The sequence below is a fragment of the Cavia porcellus genome, unplaced genomic scaffold, assembly GCF_034190915.1.
Source record: "Cavia porcellus strain 051 isolate PalLab524CR breed Dunkin Hartley unplaced genomic scaffold, mCavPor4.1 scaffold_18, whole genome shotgun sequence".
In the NCBI taxonomy this organism is placed as follows: domain Eukaryota; kingdom Metazoa; phylum Chordata; class Mammalia; order Rodentia; family Caviidae; genus Cavia; species Cavia porcellus.
Genome location: NW_026947501.1, coordinates 39,654,523 through 39,675,687, shown reverse-complemented (window position 1 = coordinate 39,675,687; position 21,165 = coordinate 39,654,523). Strand labels below are relative to the sequence as shown.

Sequence of the window (21,165 nt, the reverse complement as noted above, 5' to 3'; positions counted from 1 at the left end):
CCTGAGCTGCTCACTAACTCACACTGCACAGAGACAGGAAGAAGCCTGGGGTCGCCCTGATGTCCTCACACACGGGCTCCTTTTCACACAAGCACTGCGGCTTCACAGCCCTAGGACAATAAAACACATGACGACAAGGACTTTTATGACCACTTAGAAAGACAGCTATGAAGTTATACCTCCTCCATCCACACAGGACTTCAGGGGAATTTTTGCCTTAAGAAGTATTTTTATTAATCTTATGTGTGTGTGTGGCATAGACACATCCACACATTTGTATACAGATTCATATTTGAGAAACAAATACATGTATTAAATTTTATACTAAATGTAAATAATTTCACAAATAAATCTCAATGGAGATAAACACAACAGATCATTCAAAAATTTTTAAAACACAATAAAGAAGAATTTTATATTCAATACAGAAGGCATAATTTCTTCAAAATTTCCACTTGATTTATAGAGGCTATTAGGTATATGTCAGAAAACAACGTGTAAATTCTTTCAACATGACTGTTTTTATCCTGTTTAGCCTCCGTATTCAACATGGTGCTCATGCTCCTGTCACAGGTGCAGACTTTCACCCTGCAGTCCTCATGCCCACTACTACAGACAGCAGGGACTTTCTATGTATGGGTTCCCTTCAAACACAGAGGAGAGTTTCTATCACCAGCTCCCAGGAGAGGCCCCCGCCTGCCTCTTCACTCTTTCCACACCACTGCACCCATCAGGGCATTTGCATCTTGCTCCTCCGAGGGGAACTGCCCATGCCAGTCTGAGATAAGAGCTTCTCTGCAACCTCGCCCTGGGGAATCAGGACTCTTGAGTCCAGCTTCTCAACATGAGGCTCCCTGCTCAGCTCCTGGGGCTGCTGATGCTCTGCCTGCCTGGTAAGGACACCTGGAGCTTAGGGAGAGATGGGGCAAGAGGTGGGCTCTGGATACCCTTGTTGCCCAGATGTGTTTAGAACATAGTGACATGGCCTGGTTTGCAGCATGAAGAGGGGAGGATCTGGTCTGCAGGGTGAGGAGAATTCCTAGGGAACGAGGACCTCTGTACTTAGCTGATGATTTTACACAAAAAACACAGAGATGCTGCAGGAGAACTCTATGAGTTCCCTTGGGACTGCTAGTCTAGGGCCCCATTCTTCAAGTAGAATGCTTTTGTACACAAATCAGAATGACAAAAATAATTTAGACTGCTATATAGAAAAAAGGGAAAACAGTGAAAATGGCTCAAGATACTTGCAAGTGATCTCAAATTTCTCCTTTATCTTTTTAGGATCCACGGGAGATGTTGTGATGACCCAGACCGCACGCTCTCTGTCCATCGCCCCTGGAGAGCCAGCCTCCATCTCCTGCAGGGCCAGTCAGAGCCTCCTGCATAGTAATGGAAAAACTTACTTGAGTTGGCTTGTGCAGAAGCCAGGCCAGGCTCCTCGGCTCATGATTTATCAGGTTTCCAATCGGGAATCCTGGGTCCCTGACAGGTTCAGTGGCAGTGGGTCAGGGACAGATTTCACTCTCAAAATCAGCAGGCTGGAGGCTGAAGACGCTGGAGTTTATTACTGTTACCAAGGTACACATGCTCCTCCCACAGTGCTACAGCCCCGAACACAAACCTCCCTGGCAGGGGAGACCCAGCTGCCCTTCTGCACTGCTGCTAGGTAACAGCACAGCACAGCCTGCTCCCTTTGAGAGGAAGAGGCTGAAGAAGCAGAGCAGCAAGAGGCAGCTGAGGCCTCTGTCCAGGACTGAGAGTGAGGAAGACAGCAGAGCAGCAAGGCCCTGTGTCATGGAAGAGAGAGAGAAGGAAACTGTGCACTCTGAGGTCTTCCTTGTGCACACCCTTGACCCACCAGATGCTGCAGTGAAAAGGAGGCAGATGATGACTGTACTTTAAAGGCAAAACACTTAAACTTCTTTGTCTTTCTGGATGTGCTGTATGAGAACAAGGTGAAATTCAGGGCAACTGTTCCAGTGGTTGAACCTGAGCAACTGGAGAATTTGAAACCATCTGTTGAGAGACAAGGGGAGCTGAAGGGAAGCAGCAAGAAGAGGCAGTGGGGCCTGAGCACTTGGAAGGGAGCAGCTTAAAATCCTGAGGAGCTGCCAGCCACACGCTCACACTTTCCTAACCCAGAGGCACAGGAGGGATTCTGGGGATCAGGGAACTGCTCTGAGCTACCCAGAACAACTACAAAGAACAAGGAGAGTGTAAACAGATGAACACAGCCTGGGACCCTGAGGTAACACAGGGTGCAAAGCAAAGAGATGAAGAGAAATCCACAGGGCAGGCCAAGAAGGACTGGCTACTCGGATTTTAAAGAGGAACTGAGGGAGGTTCATGCCCCAGAGACAAAATAACATTAATAGAACAATTTTTCAGTTTTCAAATGTAAACTTAACCTGTATTACACTCAAAGGAAATTTCCCTTGAGGAACATTAGAAATGATCCTGGCCACAGATGCACTAGGTTCTATCACATGTTCCACGTCAATCCAGTGGGCACAGCTGAGCACCCAATTTATGAATCTTATTTTATCAGATTCCAGGAGTGACTTGAAAACAGGAAAGGAGCCTCGTTTGTCACAGGAACAGAATACACTAATATAACAAGAGAATTCTCAGAGAATTTCTCTCACTGGTCCAAAGCAGTTAGACAGGGAATTTATGGTTGTGGTAAGCCTTGTCTTTCCATCAGTACTCAGCAAGACATAGAAATATGCTAAAAACAAATTAAATTTAACAAATGTATCAACCATAAAAATAGAAGGGTCAAAATAATGCAGAGTGAACAAGAAACACACATTAATAAAGATGAATTTGATAGTATAATAAGCTTAAAAAAGGACTGGGGAAAAGATAAAATAAATGGCATAATGAAACAAATAAGAAAATGAGTCATACAAATAGAAAAGAAAAACAGAGACTGAAAGTCAAAGGATGGAAAACAATTCTTCATGCAGCAGGAATCCAAAAAAAGGCAGGAGTAGCCATTCTGTTTGCAGACAACGTGAACTTTAAACCAACAATGACCATAAAGGACAAAGAAGGTCACTACATACTCGTAAGGGGAAAACTCCAAGAGGAAGAGATAACTATCTTAAATATATACGCACCAAACTCCAGAGCACCCAGTTATATAAAACAATTATTAACAGAAATGAAAACTCAAATTATCAGTAACACAATTGTAACAGGAGACCTTAATACACCACTGACACCAAGGGACAGATCAACCAGACAGAAAATGAGCAAAGAAATAACAGAACTGAATCACACCTGCGAACAAATGGGTTTGATAGACATATACAGAATGTTCCACCCAACAACATCAGAATACACATTCTTCTCAGCAGTACATGGATCATTTTCTAAAATAGACCATATATTAGCTCACAGAACATATTTAAGCAAATGCAAAAGAGTTGAAATCATCCCTTGCATATTATCGGATCATAGCGCTCTGAAATTAGAAATTAATGACAAAGGATACTGCAAAAATTCCACAAACACATGGAAACTAAATAACACACTCTTGAGTAATCAGTGGGTCACAGAAGAAATTAAAGAAGAAATTAAACAATACCTAAAAGAAAATGAAAATGCAGATACAACTTACCGGAATCTGTGGGATGCAATGAAAGCCGTTCTGAGAGGAAAATTTATTGCACTGAGTTCCCACATCAGGAAAACAGAACGAATACAAATAAATAACTTGATGCTACACCTCAAACAGCTAGAAAAAGAAGAGCAAGTCAAGCCCAAAGCCAACAGAAGAGAGGAAATTATACAAATCAGAGCAGAAATCAATGCAATAGAGACTAAGAAAACAATCCAAAGAATCAACGAATCAAAGAGTTGGTTCTTTGAAAGAATAAATAAAATCGATAAGCCCCTAGCCAACCTTATTAAAAAAAGGAAAGAAAAAGCTCAAATTCATGCAATAAGAAATGAAAAAGGAGAAATCACTACAGACCCAATAGAAATACAGAGGATCATCAACACCTATTTCGAAAACCTCTACTCTCAAAAGTTTGATAACACAGAAGAAATAGACAGATTCTTAGAAGCATATGAAGTACCAAAGCTAGATCAAGAGGATATAAAACTGTTGAATAACCCAATCTCTGCTAATGAAATTGAGAATGTAATTGGGTCCTTGCCCACCAAGAAGAGCCCAGGCCCAGATGGATTCACTGCAGAATTCTACAAGAAATATAAAGAAGACCTAATGCCGACACTCCTCAAACTATTCAATGAAATTGAAAGGGAAGCAATCCTTCCTAAGTCATTCCTGGAAGCAAATATTACTCTAGTACCAAAACCTGAGAAAGACCCAACTATAAAAGAGAACTATAGACCGATCTCCCTAATGAACACAGATGCAAAAATCCTCAATAAAATATTGGCAAATAGGATCCAGCAAATCATCAAGAAGATTATACACCATGACCAAGTGGGATTCATCCCAGGAATGCAAGGATGGTTCAACATACGCAAATCAATAAATGTAATCCATCATATCAATAAAGCCAAAAATAAGAATCACATGATCATCTCTATAGATGCAGAAAAAGCCTTTGATAAGGTCCAACACTTATTTATGATAAGAACTTTACAGAAAATTGGAATAAATGGTCTTTACCTCAATATAATAAAGGCCATTTATGACAAACCAACAGCCAGCATCATACTAAATGGCCAAAAATTGAAAGCCTTTACTTTAAAATTGGGTACAAAACAAGGATGTCCTTTATCACCACTCCTATTTAATATAGTACTGGAAGTACTAGCCAGAGCAATTAGGCAAGAGAGAAAAATAAAAGGGGTAAAGATAGGAAAAGAAGAAGTTAAATTATCATTGTTTGCAGATGACATGATACTCTACATAGAAGACCCCCTAAACTCCATTGAAATACTCTTAGATACAATAAATAAATTCAGTAATGTGGCTGGATACAAAATCAATACTCAGAAATCAATAGCATTCCTATACACGAACAACAAAATTACAGAGAGGGAAATAAGAGAAACTGGACTATTCACATTAGCAAGCAAAAAAATGAAATATTTAGGAATTACTCTTACGAAAGAAGTAAAAGACTTATACAGTGAAAATTATAATACACTGAAAAAGGAAATTGAAGATGATCTCAGAAAATGGAAAGACATCCCTTGCTCATGGATAGGAAGAACAAACATTGTGAAAATGGCCATTCTCCCAAAACTGTTATACAGATTCAATGCAATCCCAATAGAAATACCATCAACATACCTTATAGATCTAGAGAAATCACTCCTAAATTTCATCTGGAACCAGAAGAGACCTAGAATCGCAAAGGCAATTCTAAGCAGCAAAGACAAAGCAGGAGGCATCACAATCCCTGACTTGAAGTTATACTACAAAGCAACAGTAGTAAAATCAACATGGTATTGGAATCAAAACAGAGCTGAAGATCAGTGGAATAGATTAGAAGATATAACCACAACTACGAACACACTCAACCACCTTATTTTTGATAAGGGAGCCAAGCAGGTTCACTGGAAGAACGACAGTCTCTTTAATAAATGGTGCTGGAAAAACTGGCTCTCCATTTGCCGAAAACTAAAGCTAGACCCATGTCTATCACCATGTACTAAATTAAAATCTAAATGGGTCAAAGATCTGAATATTAAAACAGAAACACTAAATCTATTGGAAGACAAAATAGGTAGAAACCTTGGAGACATAGGAGTAGGTAAAGAATTCATGAACAGGACTCAAACCGCACGGGAAATACTTCCCAGAATCAATAACTGGGACCACTTCTTATTAAAAAGTTTCTGCATGTCAAAAGAAATCTCCAGCATAGTGAAAAGAAAACCCACAAACTGGGAAAAGATTTTAGTGAACTCTCTCTCAGACAAGGGCCTCTTGTCTAAAACATATAAAGAATTAAAGAAACTCAGACCTCCGAAATTCAAAGATCCAATCCAAAAATGGGCATCTGAGATGAATATGCAATTCTCAGATGAAGAATGCAAATGGCAAATAAATACATGAAAAAATGCTCATCATCATTGGTCATTAGAGAAATGCAAATTAAAACCACACTGAGATACCATCTCACTCCTGAAAGAATGGCCAGGATCAAGAAAACCGACAACAAATGCTGGAGAGGCTGTGGGGAAAAAGGAACTCTCCTGCACTGCTGGTGGGAGTGTAGACTGGTACAGCCTTTGTGGAGATCTGTCTGGAGATTTCTCAAAAAGTTGGGACTGGAAATCCCATTTATTCCAGCTATTCCACTTCTAGGCATATTCCCAGAAGAACTGAAAGCATCATACCACAGTGATATATGTGCACCTATGTTTATAGCAGCACAATTTGTAATCGCCAGATCTTGGAAACAACCCAAGTGCCCATCAACTGAGGAATGGATAAAAAAGTTGTGGTATTTCTATACAATGGAGTATTATTCAGCTATAAAGAAGGATCACATTGAGATATTTATCAATAAATGGGCGCAGCTTGAGACCATACTCATAAGTGAAATAAATCAATCTCGCATGTGTGAATACCGAATAGTTTCCCTAATGTAAATAATGATTCAAATATATAAAAATATGTGGTAATCATGATTCCCCATTAGGTGGCCTTGAAGCCTTATAAAGTTTTCACTCATTAATTAGAAAGGCTTTATTCTGGGCTTCTTGATATGAAAATATTTGAAGCTAGAGTATATGAAGTTTTATCCAAATATTTCAAGGAAAAAGACACTATGGTAACTACTATTAAGTCAGGTTATAAGGTGGTGAAGTACTAGGTTGTTGAAACAGTCATGCTGTGACCTCTATTGTTATATTGTTATGTCCTGTTTTATCTCAATCTCCCCCTTATTGTTTCAAAAAAAATTATTTAGTCATTTCTTATGTTTGTCTTAATTAAAGAAAAAATTCAAAAAAATTAGGATATATAAATAGTAACTCTTTTCGATTTCCTATTAACTTGTTTTGAAGTTCTGTAGTACTCCCATGATCTTGTTTTGACTGATTAGACTCTGTTCCATTCTATATGATAGTATCAAGTTTGAAGACATAGGCAACTACTTTGAAGACAATAAGATTCACTAAGATACCCATTCTGGTTTGACTATTGTCTTCTTTGGAAGTCCTGTAATGTTTACAATGCCTAAGTTTTATTGGTCTTGTTCTCTACTGTTTTGTCCAACTTTGTAATATCTAATAAGATAGACAATTCTTTTTAAGGAAACAAGGGACAACGTTGATAACCATTGTTGATAAACTTGTACTCTGTTCTACACCATGTGCTATGTCTATCCTTGGTATTGACTGACAGCTTTGTTTTGCCATATTTGACTGTATTCTCCCCCCCCCCAAAGAAAGTAATAAGCACTAAGGAGTAATAAAATCCAAGATGTGTAAATTTTGTTGTAAAAAAGAGAGGGAAAAAAAAAAGAAAAAGAGCTCTAACGGATATAACAGCAAGTGTGTTTGGGGGTGTTAAATAGCTGACTTTATCAATGTTTTTGGAACATTGAACACAGCTGTTTGCAGTCTCCCTGTTTGAATGTCCACCTTGTGTTCTTTGATACTGTGATTTGAGGAACTATTTTCAAGAAGATAGTGTGTAATCTACTAGCAGGTAATTTCTTACTGTTATGTTTTTTTGTTTTGTTTTGTTTTGTTTTGTTTTGTTTTGTTTTGTTTTGTAGTTCTGTATTGCGTGTACCCTTACGCCGCTTTGGTTTGTTTTGTGTTTTTCTCTTTTTCCTCTTAAATTAAAAAAAAAAAAGAAAAGAAAAGAAAAACAGATCAAAATTAAATCACATTAAATGTAAGTACATAAAATTGATAAGGTAAAGGAAAACACAAAACAAGGCGGAGCAAATGAAATAAACTCTAAAATACTCTTGCTGAGAATTTTAGATGAGAGAAGTATTTTCTTGGTTTTCTAAAGTTGAATTGTACTTCCATGAGGAAAGTGGTAAATCCAGTGCAGGACAGGTGCATTTTCCTCCCCAACAGCTGATTCTGCTGACAGGTGAGCTCTGCTGTGTGTTAGCCCCTGGGCAGGAACAGGAAAGGGTGTGTATGTCTGTGTGTGTCTGTGTGTGTCTGTGCTTGCTTAAGCATGGAGCTGCTGTCTCCACACCTAGCTTTGCAGACTGCTGGCCAGGTAGGTGCACACTCTGTGGAAAAGTCTCCACTCTGTGCTTTCAAGGGTGGAGCCAAGGTACGTCACAGGGCACATCTGCAAATGTGTCACAAAGTAGGGGAAGCAAACTCACCACTGACTCCTACACTGAAAGGGGCAGCGGAGGAAATGAACAATCTGCCACTGGGTCTTACTCTTGCACTAATCAGAATCAGTCCCCTCAGCCAGCCACATGTCATGGGTCCACTGGTCTCCACACAGGGCAGGGTGCTCCACAAGCAGACTTACTAATTGCTTCAACTCTGAGAAAGCATGAGGATGATCTTTCCCCTCTCCACAAGTGTCTCATGTGGCCACCTCCCACCAGGCACTGCAGGACAGGGAGCTTAGGGTCCACTCGGCTTTCTGATGCCCACAATAGTTCATTGCCAAGTATTAGAACTTTCCTAAGATGGCTCAGGTTACATCACTCCTGGATATTACGAGGGTTACAATGAATTTCCACTCAGCAATTCACATGACCTACAGAAACACTCACTTGCAGAATAAATTTCTTCCCTGAATTTCAAATTCGGAAGAGTAACTGATTTCTCCTTCAACATGTGCAGTGTGTTGGGAAAGTGGCTGATACAAACAGAGTCAAACATCATCACAGAAAACGTATTTGTGTGACAAAAACAAACATAGAGGACAAACTAGAAGCTCTAAAGACAACTTAGGAACTCTGCAGTTACAGCTTAAAGATGTGATGCAGAGAGCTTTAACCGCAAGTCAAAAATACATCTAAAGGGGCTGAGGTTACACCCTGGCCACCTCAGAGCCACAATCCTTGTGAAATAATAAAACAGGGTGGAGAAAACACACCAAAGAGAGAACTAACAAAAGAGAGTGGGAGGACAAGTGAAGAAAGAGCACGGGAGGAAGAGGCAGGAGAGGAGACAGAAGAGAAGAGGAAACACAATAGGAAGGGACAAATTTGGGACCCTTTTTTTTATTATGTGTACCAAACCTGCCTGAGCTGCTGTCACTTTCATCCAGAAAGTACTGACGAGCACAGCAAACAGGAGCTCCAGTCCCCGCCCTAGACATGGCCATGCACCAGAATCCTGGGCCAGAACTCACTCTGTGCAGACTCTGGGGTCCTAAACTAAGCAGGTTCACAAGGGCTTTCTGTGAGTGAAGAGAACAGCAAAGGGACAGTAGAAATGACCCTTCCCACAGCTGCTGTGAAGTTAAAGAGGGCTCTACGTACACTGGGAAATAAGGAGATTAAAAAAAAAGACAAGATTTCCTTGACAATAATGTGTGCAGACTAATATGACCAAATATCTGTATGTCAAAAATGTCTGCTTCAGAAGGATTGGGAATTTTTAACCTTGAAAAGGGTTAAGGAAGTGCCTAAATGAAACACTGTCTAGAGGAGAATACAGCCATGCAAAATCATCAAGAATCCTCACAGCTGCAATAAAGAGCCATAGATCACAAGGTCAGACATTCTAGGTACTGAAATTCAGGTACATAAAATAACTACCACTGAAAATATCATACTGGAAAGGGCTCTTCCCATACTTCTGATTTGGTACTCATGAGAAGATAGTGAAGAAATAAATTACAAATAATAAAAAGTGAAGAAAACTAAATGGAAAAATAAAAGTAAGCATTATAAAATTGACATCTAAATACATTTTATACAAACTGTAAATCACTTAAATCATCCTTATAGTCAAGCCACAAATATTCACAACTCAATTTGTTTATTAATCAATGCAATATCACCCTTAATTTTGCTTTCAGAAGATTATTCTTACAATTATATTTTTAATTATGAAATATTAAAATAAATTCTTATACTCTGAGGTGAGTCTCATCTAAGATGCTGGCTCACAATTGCACAACACAGCCAAACTGCATGAGGTTTTTAAAGCTTCCTTCTTTCTAAGGACAAGAATATGAAAACCGAAACAATGTGTACAAGTCTGACGCTAACAACTCTTGGTCTCCTGCTCATGTGTGTCAAGATTTAGAACTTTGTCATGTGGCTGTTCCAATGAGATGAAATTTATTTTATTTCATTTCACTTACTACTGATCCTGGTGAGACAGATGAGGAACAGGGCCTTAAGAGTCCAGACAGGTCCAACAAGTGAACGTTTCTACTTCCCAGACTTCATGGAAGGAGCCCACACATTCAGAAGACAAAGTCACCCAAGACAGATAATGAACAACAGTCAACCCATCACAGTGAGGCTGAGGCAGGAGGGTGCACAGGTGGAGCAGAAACTGGGCAACTGAACAACATAGTGAGATCCAGTGTCAAAATGAGAGAAATACAAAGGACTAGTGATCTCCTAGGTTTAATGAAACTACTAGGATAAAGCCCCAACACACCCATACACTCACACAACGTAGAGGGTGATTAGCACATTGACACAGTCTCTTATTAACAATAAAAGCACACACTATAGAATCTTACTTATTTTACCCCAAAAGTTCTTTTGCAAATGTGTGACAGACATACTGCAGCTTTGGGCTGTCATAAAAAAAATAACGTGAACTTATAAACTAAGGACTGCATGGCTTTAATCTCTCCCATCTCACATAAACTCCAGGACCATGGTAGCCATTGGATCAAATTACCCTGAGGCAGGGGCTGGGGATTTAGCTCAGCGGCATAAGCGTCTGCCTTGCAAGCAGACAGTCGTGAGTTCGATCCCCGGTACCGATAAAAAAGAAAAAGACAAAAAAAAAAAATTACCCTGAGGCATTAAAACATTGGATTCAGTGCTGACATTCTGATATTGAAAATGCCTCTTTAAACTATGGACCATGGCTACTCAACATCTATTAAAAAAAACAACAATAAATATGAAAAGGTTGCTTTATCATCATTCAGAAAAAAGAAGTATTAAATATTTCTCATTCATTTTTTATAAAACCAAGAGAAATCTTTGCCTAAAAAACACTGGTGTTGGTGCATGTTTGTGTGTATATACATATATTTCAGGATATACATATCCACAACAGAACAGGCTTGAACAGACATTTACTAATTACAAAATATATTCACAAGGAATTGCACATCCACCATGTAAGGCCTATTTTTTTTAACCTCTTGACTTCCACAGAGTTACTGGTCTCCATCTCGAAGAAAGATATTTTTCACTGTAACATATTCTTTTGATTTTAGTGCTCATATGTCACTTAGTTTCTAGCTCATTGAAAAGATTATTTTTAATACTAGTATCTAAGATGATGAAAATTTATCTAGTTTCAATAAAAGAGCTTTTCAGTTTTGCCACACCATGTTAATGTTAGAAAATGCTAAAAAAAAAAAAAAAAGAGTCCTCATGAAGTGAGAATTGCTTCTTTCTCTTCCTGGAGCCTAAGAAGCTCCAGGATGAGCCTTCCCTACCCAGAGACTGATCTTCACACCCTCCTGTATGCTGGGGACTGAAGTCCTGTCTGGGATGGGCAGGGCCCTGAGCACTGTGTCCCTCCTGGAGATGCAGCTTTTCAGAGGGATCCTTGTACTCACTGCTGCACACATCATGAACGGTATATCTATTGTTTTCCTCCAAATGTAGAGGACATTTTATACCACTGAGCCCACATGAAAAGCCTTCCACCAAGCTCTTCACTATTGTACACCACCTCACCCACCAGGGAATTTGCATTTTGTCCCCAGGGAGGACCTTCCCAAGCAAGTCTCAGATAAAAGCTATCTCTAACTTGGCCTGGCCTGATCAGAACTCTTCAATTCTATTTCTCGAAATGAGGCTCCCTCTTCAGCTCCTGGAGCTGCTACTGCTCTAGATCACTGGTAAGGACACAGGGAGATGATGTGGGGCACAGGACAAGAGGGTGACATTCGGGGTCCCACTACCACCTGATCAGATCTGTTTGTACATGAGATATTCAGCATCAAATTGAAACATGGGTGTGTGAGGTTAGCTCAGTGAGTGAAGAAAATTCCTGAGGAAAGAAGGACTGGCTTCTCATGAAGAACATCACAAAGGAAGAGAGGGGTGCTGAGATGAATTCTAGAGGGATCCTTGTAATTAGAAACCTTGAACAGAAACTCAAATTTGGAAATCTTGCATTGTGCATTGAAATAAAGAATAATTTGATACTTCATAATGAAAAAACACAGAAATCTATCACAATGGCGTATGTTGTTGGTTCATGATATTGCACTTCTCCTTCATCATTTTAGGATCCACGGGAGACATAGTGATGACACAGACCCCACTCTCTCTGTCTGTCGCCACTGGAGAGCCGGCCTCCATCTCCTGTAGGGTCAGTCAGAGTCTCCTGGCTAGTGATGGAAAAACCTATTTGCACTGGGTTGTGCACAAGCCAGGCCAGGCTCCAAGGGGTGTGATTTATCTGCTTTCCAAAAAGATCTCCTGGACCCCAGACAGGGTCAGTGGCAGTGGCTCAGGGAGAGATTTCACACTCCAAATCAGCAGAGTCGAGGCTGAGGAAGCTGGAGTTTATTACTGTTATCAAGGTGCACATGCTCCTTCCACACTGCTACAGCCTCAAACACAAGCCTCCCTGCCTGGGGAGGCCCAGCTGCCCTCCTGCACTGCTGCTGGGGAGCAGCACAGCACAGCCTGCTCTGTGTGAGAGGAAGAGGTTGAAGAATCAGAACAAAAAGTTGCAGCTGAGGCCTCTGCTTGGGACCAAGAGTGAGTAAGACAGCAGAGCAACAAGGCCCTGTGTCATGGAAGAGAAAGAGATGAACACTCTCCACTCTGAGGTCTTCCTTGTGCACACCCTTGACCCAGCAGATGCTGCAGTGAAAAGTAGGCAGACGGTGACTGAATTTTAAAGGCAAAACAAGTAAACATCTTTGTCTTTCTGGATGTGTTCTATGAGAACAAGGTGAAATTCAGGGCAACTGTTCCACTCAGGCTGAACCTGAGAAACTGGAGAATTTGAAACTATCTGTTGTGAGTTCAGGAGCTGAAGGGAAGCAGCAAGGAGAGGCAGTGGGGCCTGAGCACTTAGAAGGGAGCAGCTTAAAATCCTGAGGAGTTGCCAGCCACAGGCTCACGCTTTCCTAACCCAGAGGCACAGGAGGGATTCTGGGGATCAGGGAACTGCTCTTTGCTACCCAGAGCGACTACAAAGAACAAGGAGAGTGTAAACAGATGAACACAGACTGGGACGCCGAGATAACACAATGTGCAAAGCAAAGAGATGAAGAGAAATCCACAGGGCAGGCCAACAAGGACTGGCTACTCAGACTTTAAAAAGGAACTGAGAGAGATTCATGCCCCAGAGACAACATTAATAGAACGATTTTTCACTTTTATAGACAAGGAGATTATACAGAAACCATTGTTCATTCTCTGTTAATTGGTTTTAAATGCCCTGTAATGATGTCATACTCTTGAATGATTTTATAGTGTCTTGATATGTTTGGTGCTACAGTATACGAAGTTATACTCAAAGATTTCAAGGAAAGAAATACCATAGTAACTATTTTTATGGCAGGATATCTTGTGGTGAAACAATATTTTGCTTAAATGGTTATGTTTTGACCTGCGCTGTTCTGTTGTTATGCCCTTTTATCTCAATCCCTTTTTGTTAACTATTTACTTTTATCTTTTTATCTTTTTAATTAAGGGAAGAATAAATGAAAAATAGCAGGATACATTATAGTAACCCACTTGGATTTCTGATTAACTTGATTTGAAATCCTGTATTGCCCTCACGATCTTGTTTTGACTGAAATTCCCCTATTCTGCTTTGCTTGATAGTACCAAGTTCAAAAGTATAGGCAAAACTGTGAAGACAATAAGATTCATTATGAAACCCATTCCGGTTGACTATTATCTTCTTTTAAAGTTATGTCTCCAATGCTTTGGTTTTATTCTTTACTGTTTTGTTTAATTTTATTATAACTGGCAATTCTTCTTAAAATAGCAAGAGGCATTATGGTAACCAGTGTTGATCACCTTCTATTTTGTTTTTACATTATCTATTATGTCCCCCCTTTTGATTTGGCTGACTCTGTTCTGGTATGTCGCATTTGGTTTTACTCTCTTCAAAAAAAAGTAATAAGAACTGTGGGAGTAATAAAACCCAAAATGTTTAATTGTCATTGTACAAAAGAAAAGAAAATAAAGTGCTCTAAAGTTTATGACTGCATATATATTTAAGTGTATAAGATAGATAACCATATTACTGAGGTTTTTTTTGGATCATTGCACAAAACTGTTTGCACTCTCACTGTTTCAAAGTCCACTTTATATGCTTCAGTTTTGTAACTTGAACAACTATTTCTAAGATGAGAATATGTAATCTATTAACAGTGATTTCTTACTGTTTATTTTTTAAATTTTGTATTACTTGTACCCTTTTTCTGTTTTTTTCTTTTTCTCCTTAAATTAAAAAAAAAATAGAACGATTTTTTTAAATGTAAACATAATGTATGTTACACTCAAAGGAAATTTCCCCTTGGGGATCATTGCTATAAAAGGGGACAAACTGTTTCAGTTGTGGGATGACAGCCACTTTGTGGGGGTTGGACAGGACCCTGAAGGCTTCACCTACAGAAGTGTGCATGTGCTGCCCTCTTCTGGTCACAGTCATGCAGCAACACTGTCCAGCCTCTTTCAAATTATTTATTGCAACCATTTGCTTACAACATCGTGACCTAATACAACATCAGCAGAACAGTCACAGATATCTCCGGAAGCTCTAGACATTTAATGTGTTCATTATTTTCAGTTTATTTATTGGAAATTGGCTCATAAAGAACACCTGTGAATAATCATTTCTGTTCTCCTCCTAAAGCGATCCACTTCTCTTGCAGTCATTAGAATTAACCCTTGCACACATCCCTATTCCAGACAAGCACAGCACACAAGCCTCATTCTCCACATTACAGAAATCAAGTGTCTTGGTCTCTAATGGTCTTGCAATACACACTTGCAATGCTGCTATCAACCCAATCACTGATCACAACTGGTGGCAGAAACATACCAAAATAATGAATTAAATAACCTTACCAATATCATATTTCCACAGTATCACACAGTCCTCATTGACACTTACTTGTTCACAAGGAAGATCTTGTTTTAACCAACAATTCTGATTTTTCTTCTTCCTGCGAGATGCCTTTTGCACAATTTTGGATTGCACTAAAATTTAATCATACAAGTGACGAAGATGTGGGAACTTAATTCAATTCTGCACCCAAAGCAAATTCCTCATTGGCCTCACCCTAGTCTATCCCAAGTATCAGGGGCTCCAAGGACATGGAGGATTTTATGAACATGAGACTAGCAATTTCACTGTGAAGAACGGCCCGGCCCTGAGAACAATGTGATCCATGTGTAAAAACGCAGGGCTTCCAGTCACAGTGATGAAAGACTACCATGGTTAAAGTCCTCCTATTCAAGTCCAGCTTTCTAGAGTGAAAAGGCCATCCAGGCTATCACCAGGGTCACAGCCACAGTGGGGAATGAACTCAAGCCTGATTAGCAAGGGCAATGGCACCTGGAAACAAAGTCATGAGTCATGAGGCCATGAGCAGGAGAAAAATTCAGGAAACTCAGGGTCAAAAAGCAGAACCCAGAGAACAGGCCCTAGGGGAAAAAGGAGGCCTGGTAGGCACACGGTTAGACAGGAGGCAGGGCGGATCACATTGATCAGCTTGTAGAAATGAGAAAAATCCCTAATCTGGGACTGTAGGTACAGCTCAGTAGCAGAGTGCTTCACTACGATGTGGAGGTGCTGGGGTCAGTCTTAAACATGCACAAGAAAACAGATAGATGAAAGCTCCCATCTTCATCCATCACCAGACCAGACTCCTCTGAATCTGTGGACATTGAAGGGAACAAGAGGGGTGTTCAGAGTTCACCAGATTCAAAACAGAGCAGCCAAGGATGGCTACCAACCATGGGGCCTGGGGACCATGACAATAAGTCAGGACAAAGAAAATCACTGAAAAATTTAAGCAGAGATTTGACTTGATGTGCATTTCTCTTTGTTTTGGAATAAAGGATTTTTATTATTATTTCACATTTATGTTGACAGATGGATCATTCCTACATTCAAATGAAAATCACAACACTGGGAAAAATACACTGGATTACACAGAATGGTTAAGATGAAGAGCTGAGGATCTCATCCTGGGTCTGAAGTGATCTCCACTTCACAGGGAAGAAAACCTCTGGCCAGAGAATGACTCCATCCAGCCTTAACAGGATTGGAAGTTTTCTGGTTGCAATTGAAGATGTCAGGCCTCGAATTACTCTACATAGCTCTCAGACAGCATTAGGACCCTCAGAGCTGCACAACTAAGTTGAGGCAGCAACTAGGGTGACATGCTCAAAACCATCTGTCAGGAATCCACCTGCTGAGGCCACTGGGTAGATTGTGCACCTGAGGCCCTGGGCAAGCTCCAGCATCTCCATTTAATGCTGTCTATACAGTGTTACCACCTGTACAAGAAAGGATCACATTAATCCTCTTTGAATTTTTAATGAAAATATTACCCAACTCAGTACTTAACAGCTCCCATGAAATTCCTGGAGAGAAAAACTGTTAGCCAAAGAGAAAAAACAGGAATTTTCCAGCAGGTGAGAATTGTGTAATTCAGTACATTATTTTCCTTGTAGGGGCTTCCATAAGGCTCAATGCTACAGCACAGCCACAATCACAGAACGTTTTCCTTTTAGGACATGTTGATAGGAATAAATTTTACATTTATGAAAAGCCACATTTCCAGGATTTATTTCTATTGATTTTGACACATGTCTAACTGTGAGTCTGAAAACATATTCCAGCTGTAAGGCAGGACCAGCACCCAATGTCTTTCCCGGGTGCACTCTGTTCACTCACCAAAAACTCACCTGAGACTCACTGCTGCCTACACCCTGCAGAAATGCTCTAGATGTCTAGATGCTCAGAGAGAGCTTTCCCTCAATGTAGACACACAGATTATTTAAATTACTGTGTTGTTCTAGTGAAAATGTTTTTTTTTTCATTTTGTAGAATGTACATCAGTTATTTCTGTTGTTGTAATTATATAGATAGCACAGCTGTAGGTGAGGCTCTCAGCTTGGTGCATCCCATTATATCTTTACATGGCACCGCCCATATCATCCTGTGCTCTACCTGGTACCACTCAGTATCTCTGTTTTCCTGGTACACACTAAGAAAGCAAAAAAGGCCACTTCATACAAAAATAACTTTAAAATTCCCAGTCTTCTTCACTGTCTGTCAAGAAGAATAGATGCTGATTTCCAATTGAAAATGGATGCGTGAATGGAAAAAAATGTTAGCACATTATTTCCATAGGGGAACAAAGCTTTCCTTCCTCAAAAGCAGAATTGTTTTAATTAACTGAGGCTGAAAGACTGCAAGGCATAATCTCTGCAACATGAAATCACACCCTTTATCCTGTGGACTGAGGTTCCTCAGTTCTGATGTTTGGAAAGCACACAGGGAGGCTGCACACACACAGGTTATCAGGTCCTGACCTAGTCCCAGATCTCCTAAACAAGTGTACAGTGGAGGTTTAAATAAGATGAGACAAGTGCTGTGATTTTAGAGCTCCAGGAGGGTCAAATGCTTTAGCTGAGCTCCAGACTTCAAGAGCTAAGACAAAGACTTCTCTAGACTGCCCACTTTTATCTATTAGTTCCAACAACAAAGGGCAGGGAAACTGAGGAAAGTGCAGGCAATGAGCAGGACCTTGGGAGTCACTTCAAGGACATCTATCTCCAAGAAATGAATCAAGTCAATTCAGTAGAACAGTCCTATCATGAAGACATGCTAAAAGTGAGGCAGTAGGAGTAATTCCTGCAGCTGCAGTCACTATTTACTTCATTGATGTTTCAGCCAAGTGTCCACAGTTGTGGCCCTATCGTGCCCTATGAGGTATGTCTGGCTTCATCGACCACTACAGGACTCAGCCAGGAACAGTGATTCATAGAGGTTCCCTTACTATGAATGAGCTTCCATTACCAGGCCAGGGGCAGAGGCCCAGGACAGACTCACAGATAAACATAGGAACTAAACTGGTTAATTTTAAATCCTGCTCAGAGCCTCTTCTTAATGACCTCCAAGAGGTGTGTCCTGGAGAGGGGCCAAGATATGAACAGCTGGAGATGGGAAGATGAGGGACACAGGCTCAGGAAGCCTCTAGGAGTTGAAGAAGGACAGATTCCCTCCTAGAAACTCCAGAGTGAATGTATCCTGACAGCATCCTGGCTCTATCACCCTGAGTACTGAGTTGGACTTCTGACCTCTCAAACTGTAAAATGATGACTTTTGTATGTTCAAGACATGATTTCATACAAAATCTTACTGTAGAAATAGAAATCCAATGTGAAAGCACTTACTGATTTTCCTGCAAGACTCTTCCATAATAAAGGATGTAAATAACACCAATACATTTAATTTTCTGCAGAATGCTGTCACCTTTCTTATTAGGAGGAATGGGACATAGTCTTTGGGGGGATGGAGAGAGGGGAACTCCCATGCCACATGGCCAGCAAACAGCAGGACAGACACTAAAATGAGTTTGTGCTCCAGGATAAATCACACAGGGAGAATGACAACTCTGTGGACAGACCTTATGTGCCATGTCTTCAGCAAAGAAGCTGCTGATGGTAACAGTGAAATCTTTTCCAGACCCACGGCCACTCAACTGGTGAGAGACCCCAGATTCTCAGGTGCCTGTCGAGCCAGTGAGCAGTATCTGATGGAACCAGGATGAGTAGCTGACCTGCTTAGCCCTAGTCTGGGCTACACAGTGAACTCAAGGCCAGCTTGAACTACAAAGTGAGAACCTGCCTCAAAAGCCCCAAAAGTAAAAAATTTCAAAGGAATTACTCCCCTTAGAACACCTTTCATTAACCTAGTGATTATGTACATATATGCATTTATATACAGCCATGTATATACACTTATAGATATTCATTCACGTGTGTATACAAATAGATACACATTAATATATAAACACATAATTAGAGATATATTTCTATATATATATATTTACAGTATACCCATTTACATGTTAATATTTGTTCAGACTCATAGTAATATTTATGGAGATAAGTAGAAAAGGCTATTCAGCAATTAAACTACTTCCCTGGAATTGCATATCTATTACCTAAGACACAATCATTTTCCCCTTCTCCACATGCCTTCCACAGGACACTTAGTTCTCTTCATGAAACAGGTAATTTTTTTAATCTTCCTGGCAAATTCTGTTTACAGCAGTGCCCTATGGTGTGTAACCACTGGGCAAGTGAAGACTAATGTCTCAGTAGTTCACTTGGAAATGACATTTTCCAGAAGCCCTCTCCAGGCTGAGGAGTAACTTGAGGTGGGTGTGGTTTCCTTACTGTTGAAGAGCACTGTGCCCACGTTCCAATACAGAAAAAGCCTTTAGCAATAAGATCCTTTCTCGGGTGCTGGACACCACGTGGATTTTTTCTCTTTTGCTTTTCCCCCAAATATGGAGATTTGAAACAACTGTATTCATAGGAGAGGCCTCCCATCCTGCCCTCCTCTGTGCCCACCAGGGCATTTGTAGAGTCCCCTGGGAGGCCCTTCCCTGCAAGTCCCAGATAAAAGCTCAACTTGCCTTGCATCTGAACCGTTACTTCAGCTTCACAAAACAAGGCTCCCTGCTCAGTTCCTGGGCTACTAATGCTCTGCATCCCTGTAAGGATGGAGGGAGATGAGGGTGGAGAGCAAGTGAGCGGGATGGGATCCCACTGTTTATGTGTTGTTTTCTCCACATGAGAGGCTGCAGCCTTGTTTCATTGGATGAGTACAAGAGCTTGAGGTCTGTGTGAGTGAGGAAGTTTCCACTGGAGCTGGGAGCTATGGTGAGGGGATGATGTCACAAAGACAAGGATGATGCACATGAATTCTCAAGAAGGCTTCTAATCCTCAGTACTGTATTATAAGTGAACATTTTTCTTACTTATGAAAGCCACAAATATAATTTAGCTTGAAATATTAAATAAAGAAGAAAATATGAAAATTAATCATGATGCCTGTACATGACCTTGCCTTACTCTCTAATGATTTAGGGTCCACAAGAGATATTCAGCTTACTCAGACACAACTCTCTCTGTCCATCATACCTGGAGAGCCAGCCTTCATCTTCGGCACATCCAGTCAGAGCATCGGCATAGTGATGGGAAAACCTATGGGAGGTGGATGGTACACAAGCCAGGCCAGGCTTCACAGGACATTAATTTTCAGGTTTCCAAAAAGCACTCTTGGATCCCAGAAAGGTTCAGCAGCAGTGAATCAGAAACAGATTTCACACTCACAGTCAGCAAGGTGGATGTTGAGGATCCTGGAGTTTATTACTGTTATTAAGGTACATGATGTCCTCCCACAGTGATGCAGCCTTGAGAAAAAGCCTCCCTGCCTGTGAGGCTCAGATGGCAGAGTTTCTTAGTACATGGGAGAGAAATTGGTTGAAGGCCTCAATCTAGAGTGCATAGGAGGCTTCTGCACAGGACTAAGTAGAGAAAAACCAAGGAGCATGAGGACCTGTGTTCTGGCATAGATTCACACACATAAGAGAAAGAGGGTGTGGCTGACTTCCACAGGTTCCTTGAGCACTTCAAGTTCTTTTCTGAATTTGGATGTAAACTCGAGATAGTTAATAAGATGAAATTGGTGTATAACATTTGTACTCAATCTGCCTTTTATCTCTTATTATGTAAGGATCCCTAGGGAATGAGGTGGTAGGTAACATGCATTTGGTCTAGTGACAGACTGGGAGACCAGCTTACACCTCAGGCAGTATCACAGAGGTAAACAGTTCCCTTCTGGACCTTCAAGTATGGGCCTGATTCAATTGCAACATGGGGAAAGGGTTCCTCGTGGAGGGCTAAAGCCATGATTAGCATTGATCTTGGCCATGGATGCACTAGGTTTTATCACATATACTACATCAAACCAGGGGCACAGCTGAGCATTCAATTTATGAATCTGCTCTCATCAGAA

At 40.6% G+C, this 21,165-nt stretch overlaps 1 gene segment (V, D, J or C); it reads left to right on the top strand.

The window, feature by feature from the left end:
* The first annotated feature begins 829 nt into the window (after positions 1–829).
* LOC111756565 (immunoglobulin kappa variable 2-29-like) overlaps positions 830–21,165 on the top strand; it is a 160,980-nt gene continuing 140,644 nt past the window's right edge. Inside the window, 2 exon segments of the V gene segment in view lie at positions 830–893; positions 1,285–1,594. Coding sequence covers positions 845–893; positions 1,285–1,594 — 359 coding nt within the window.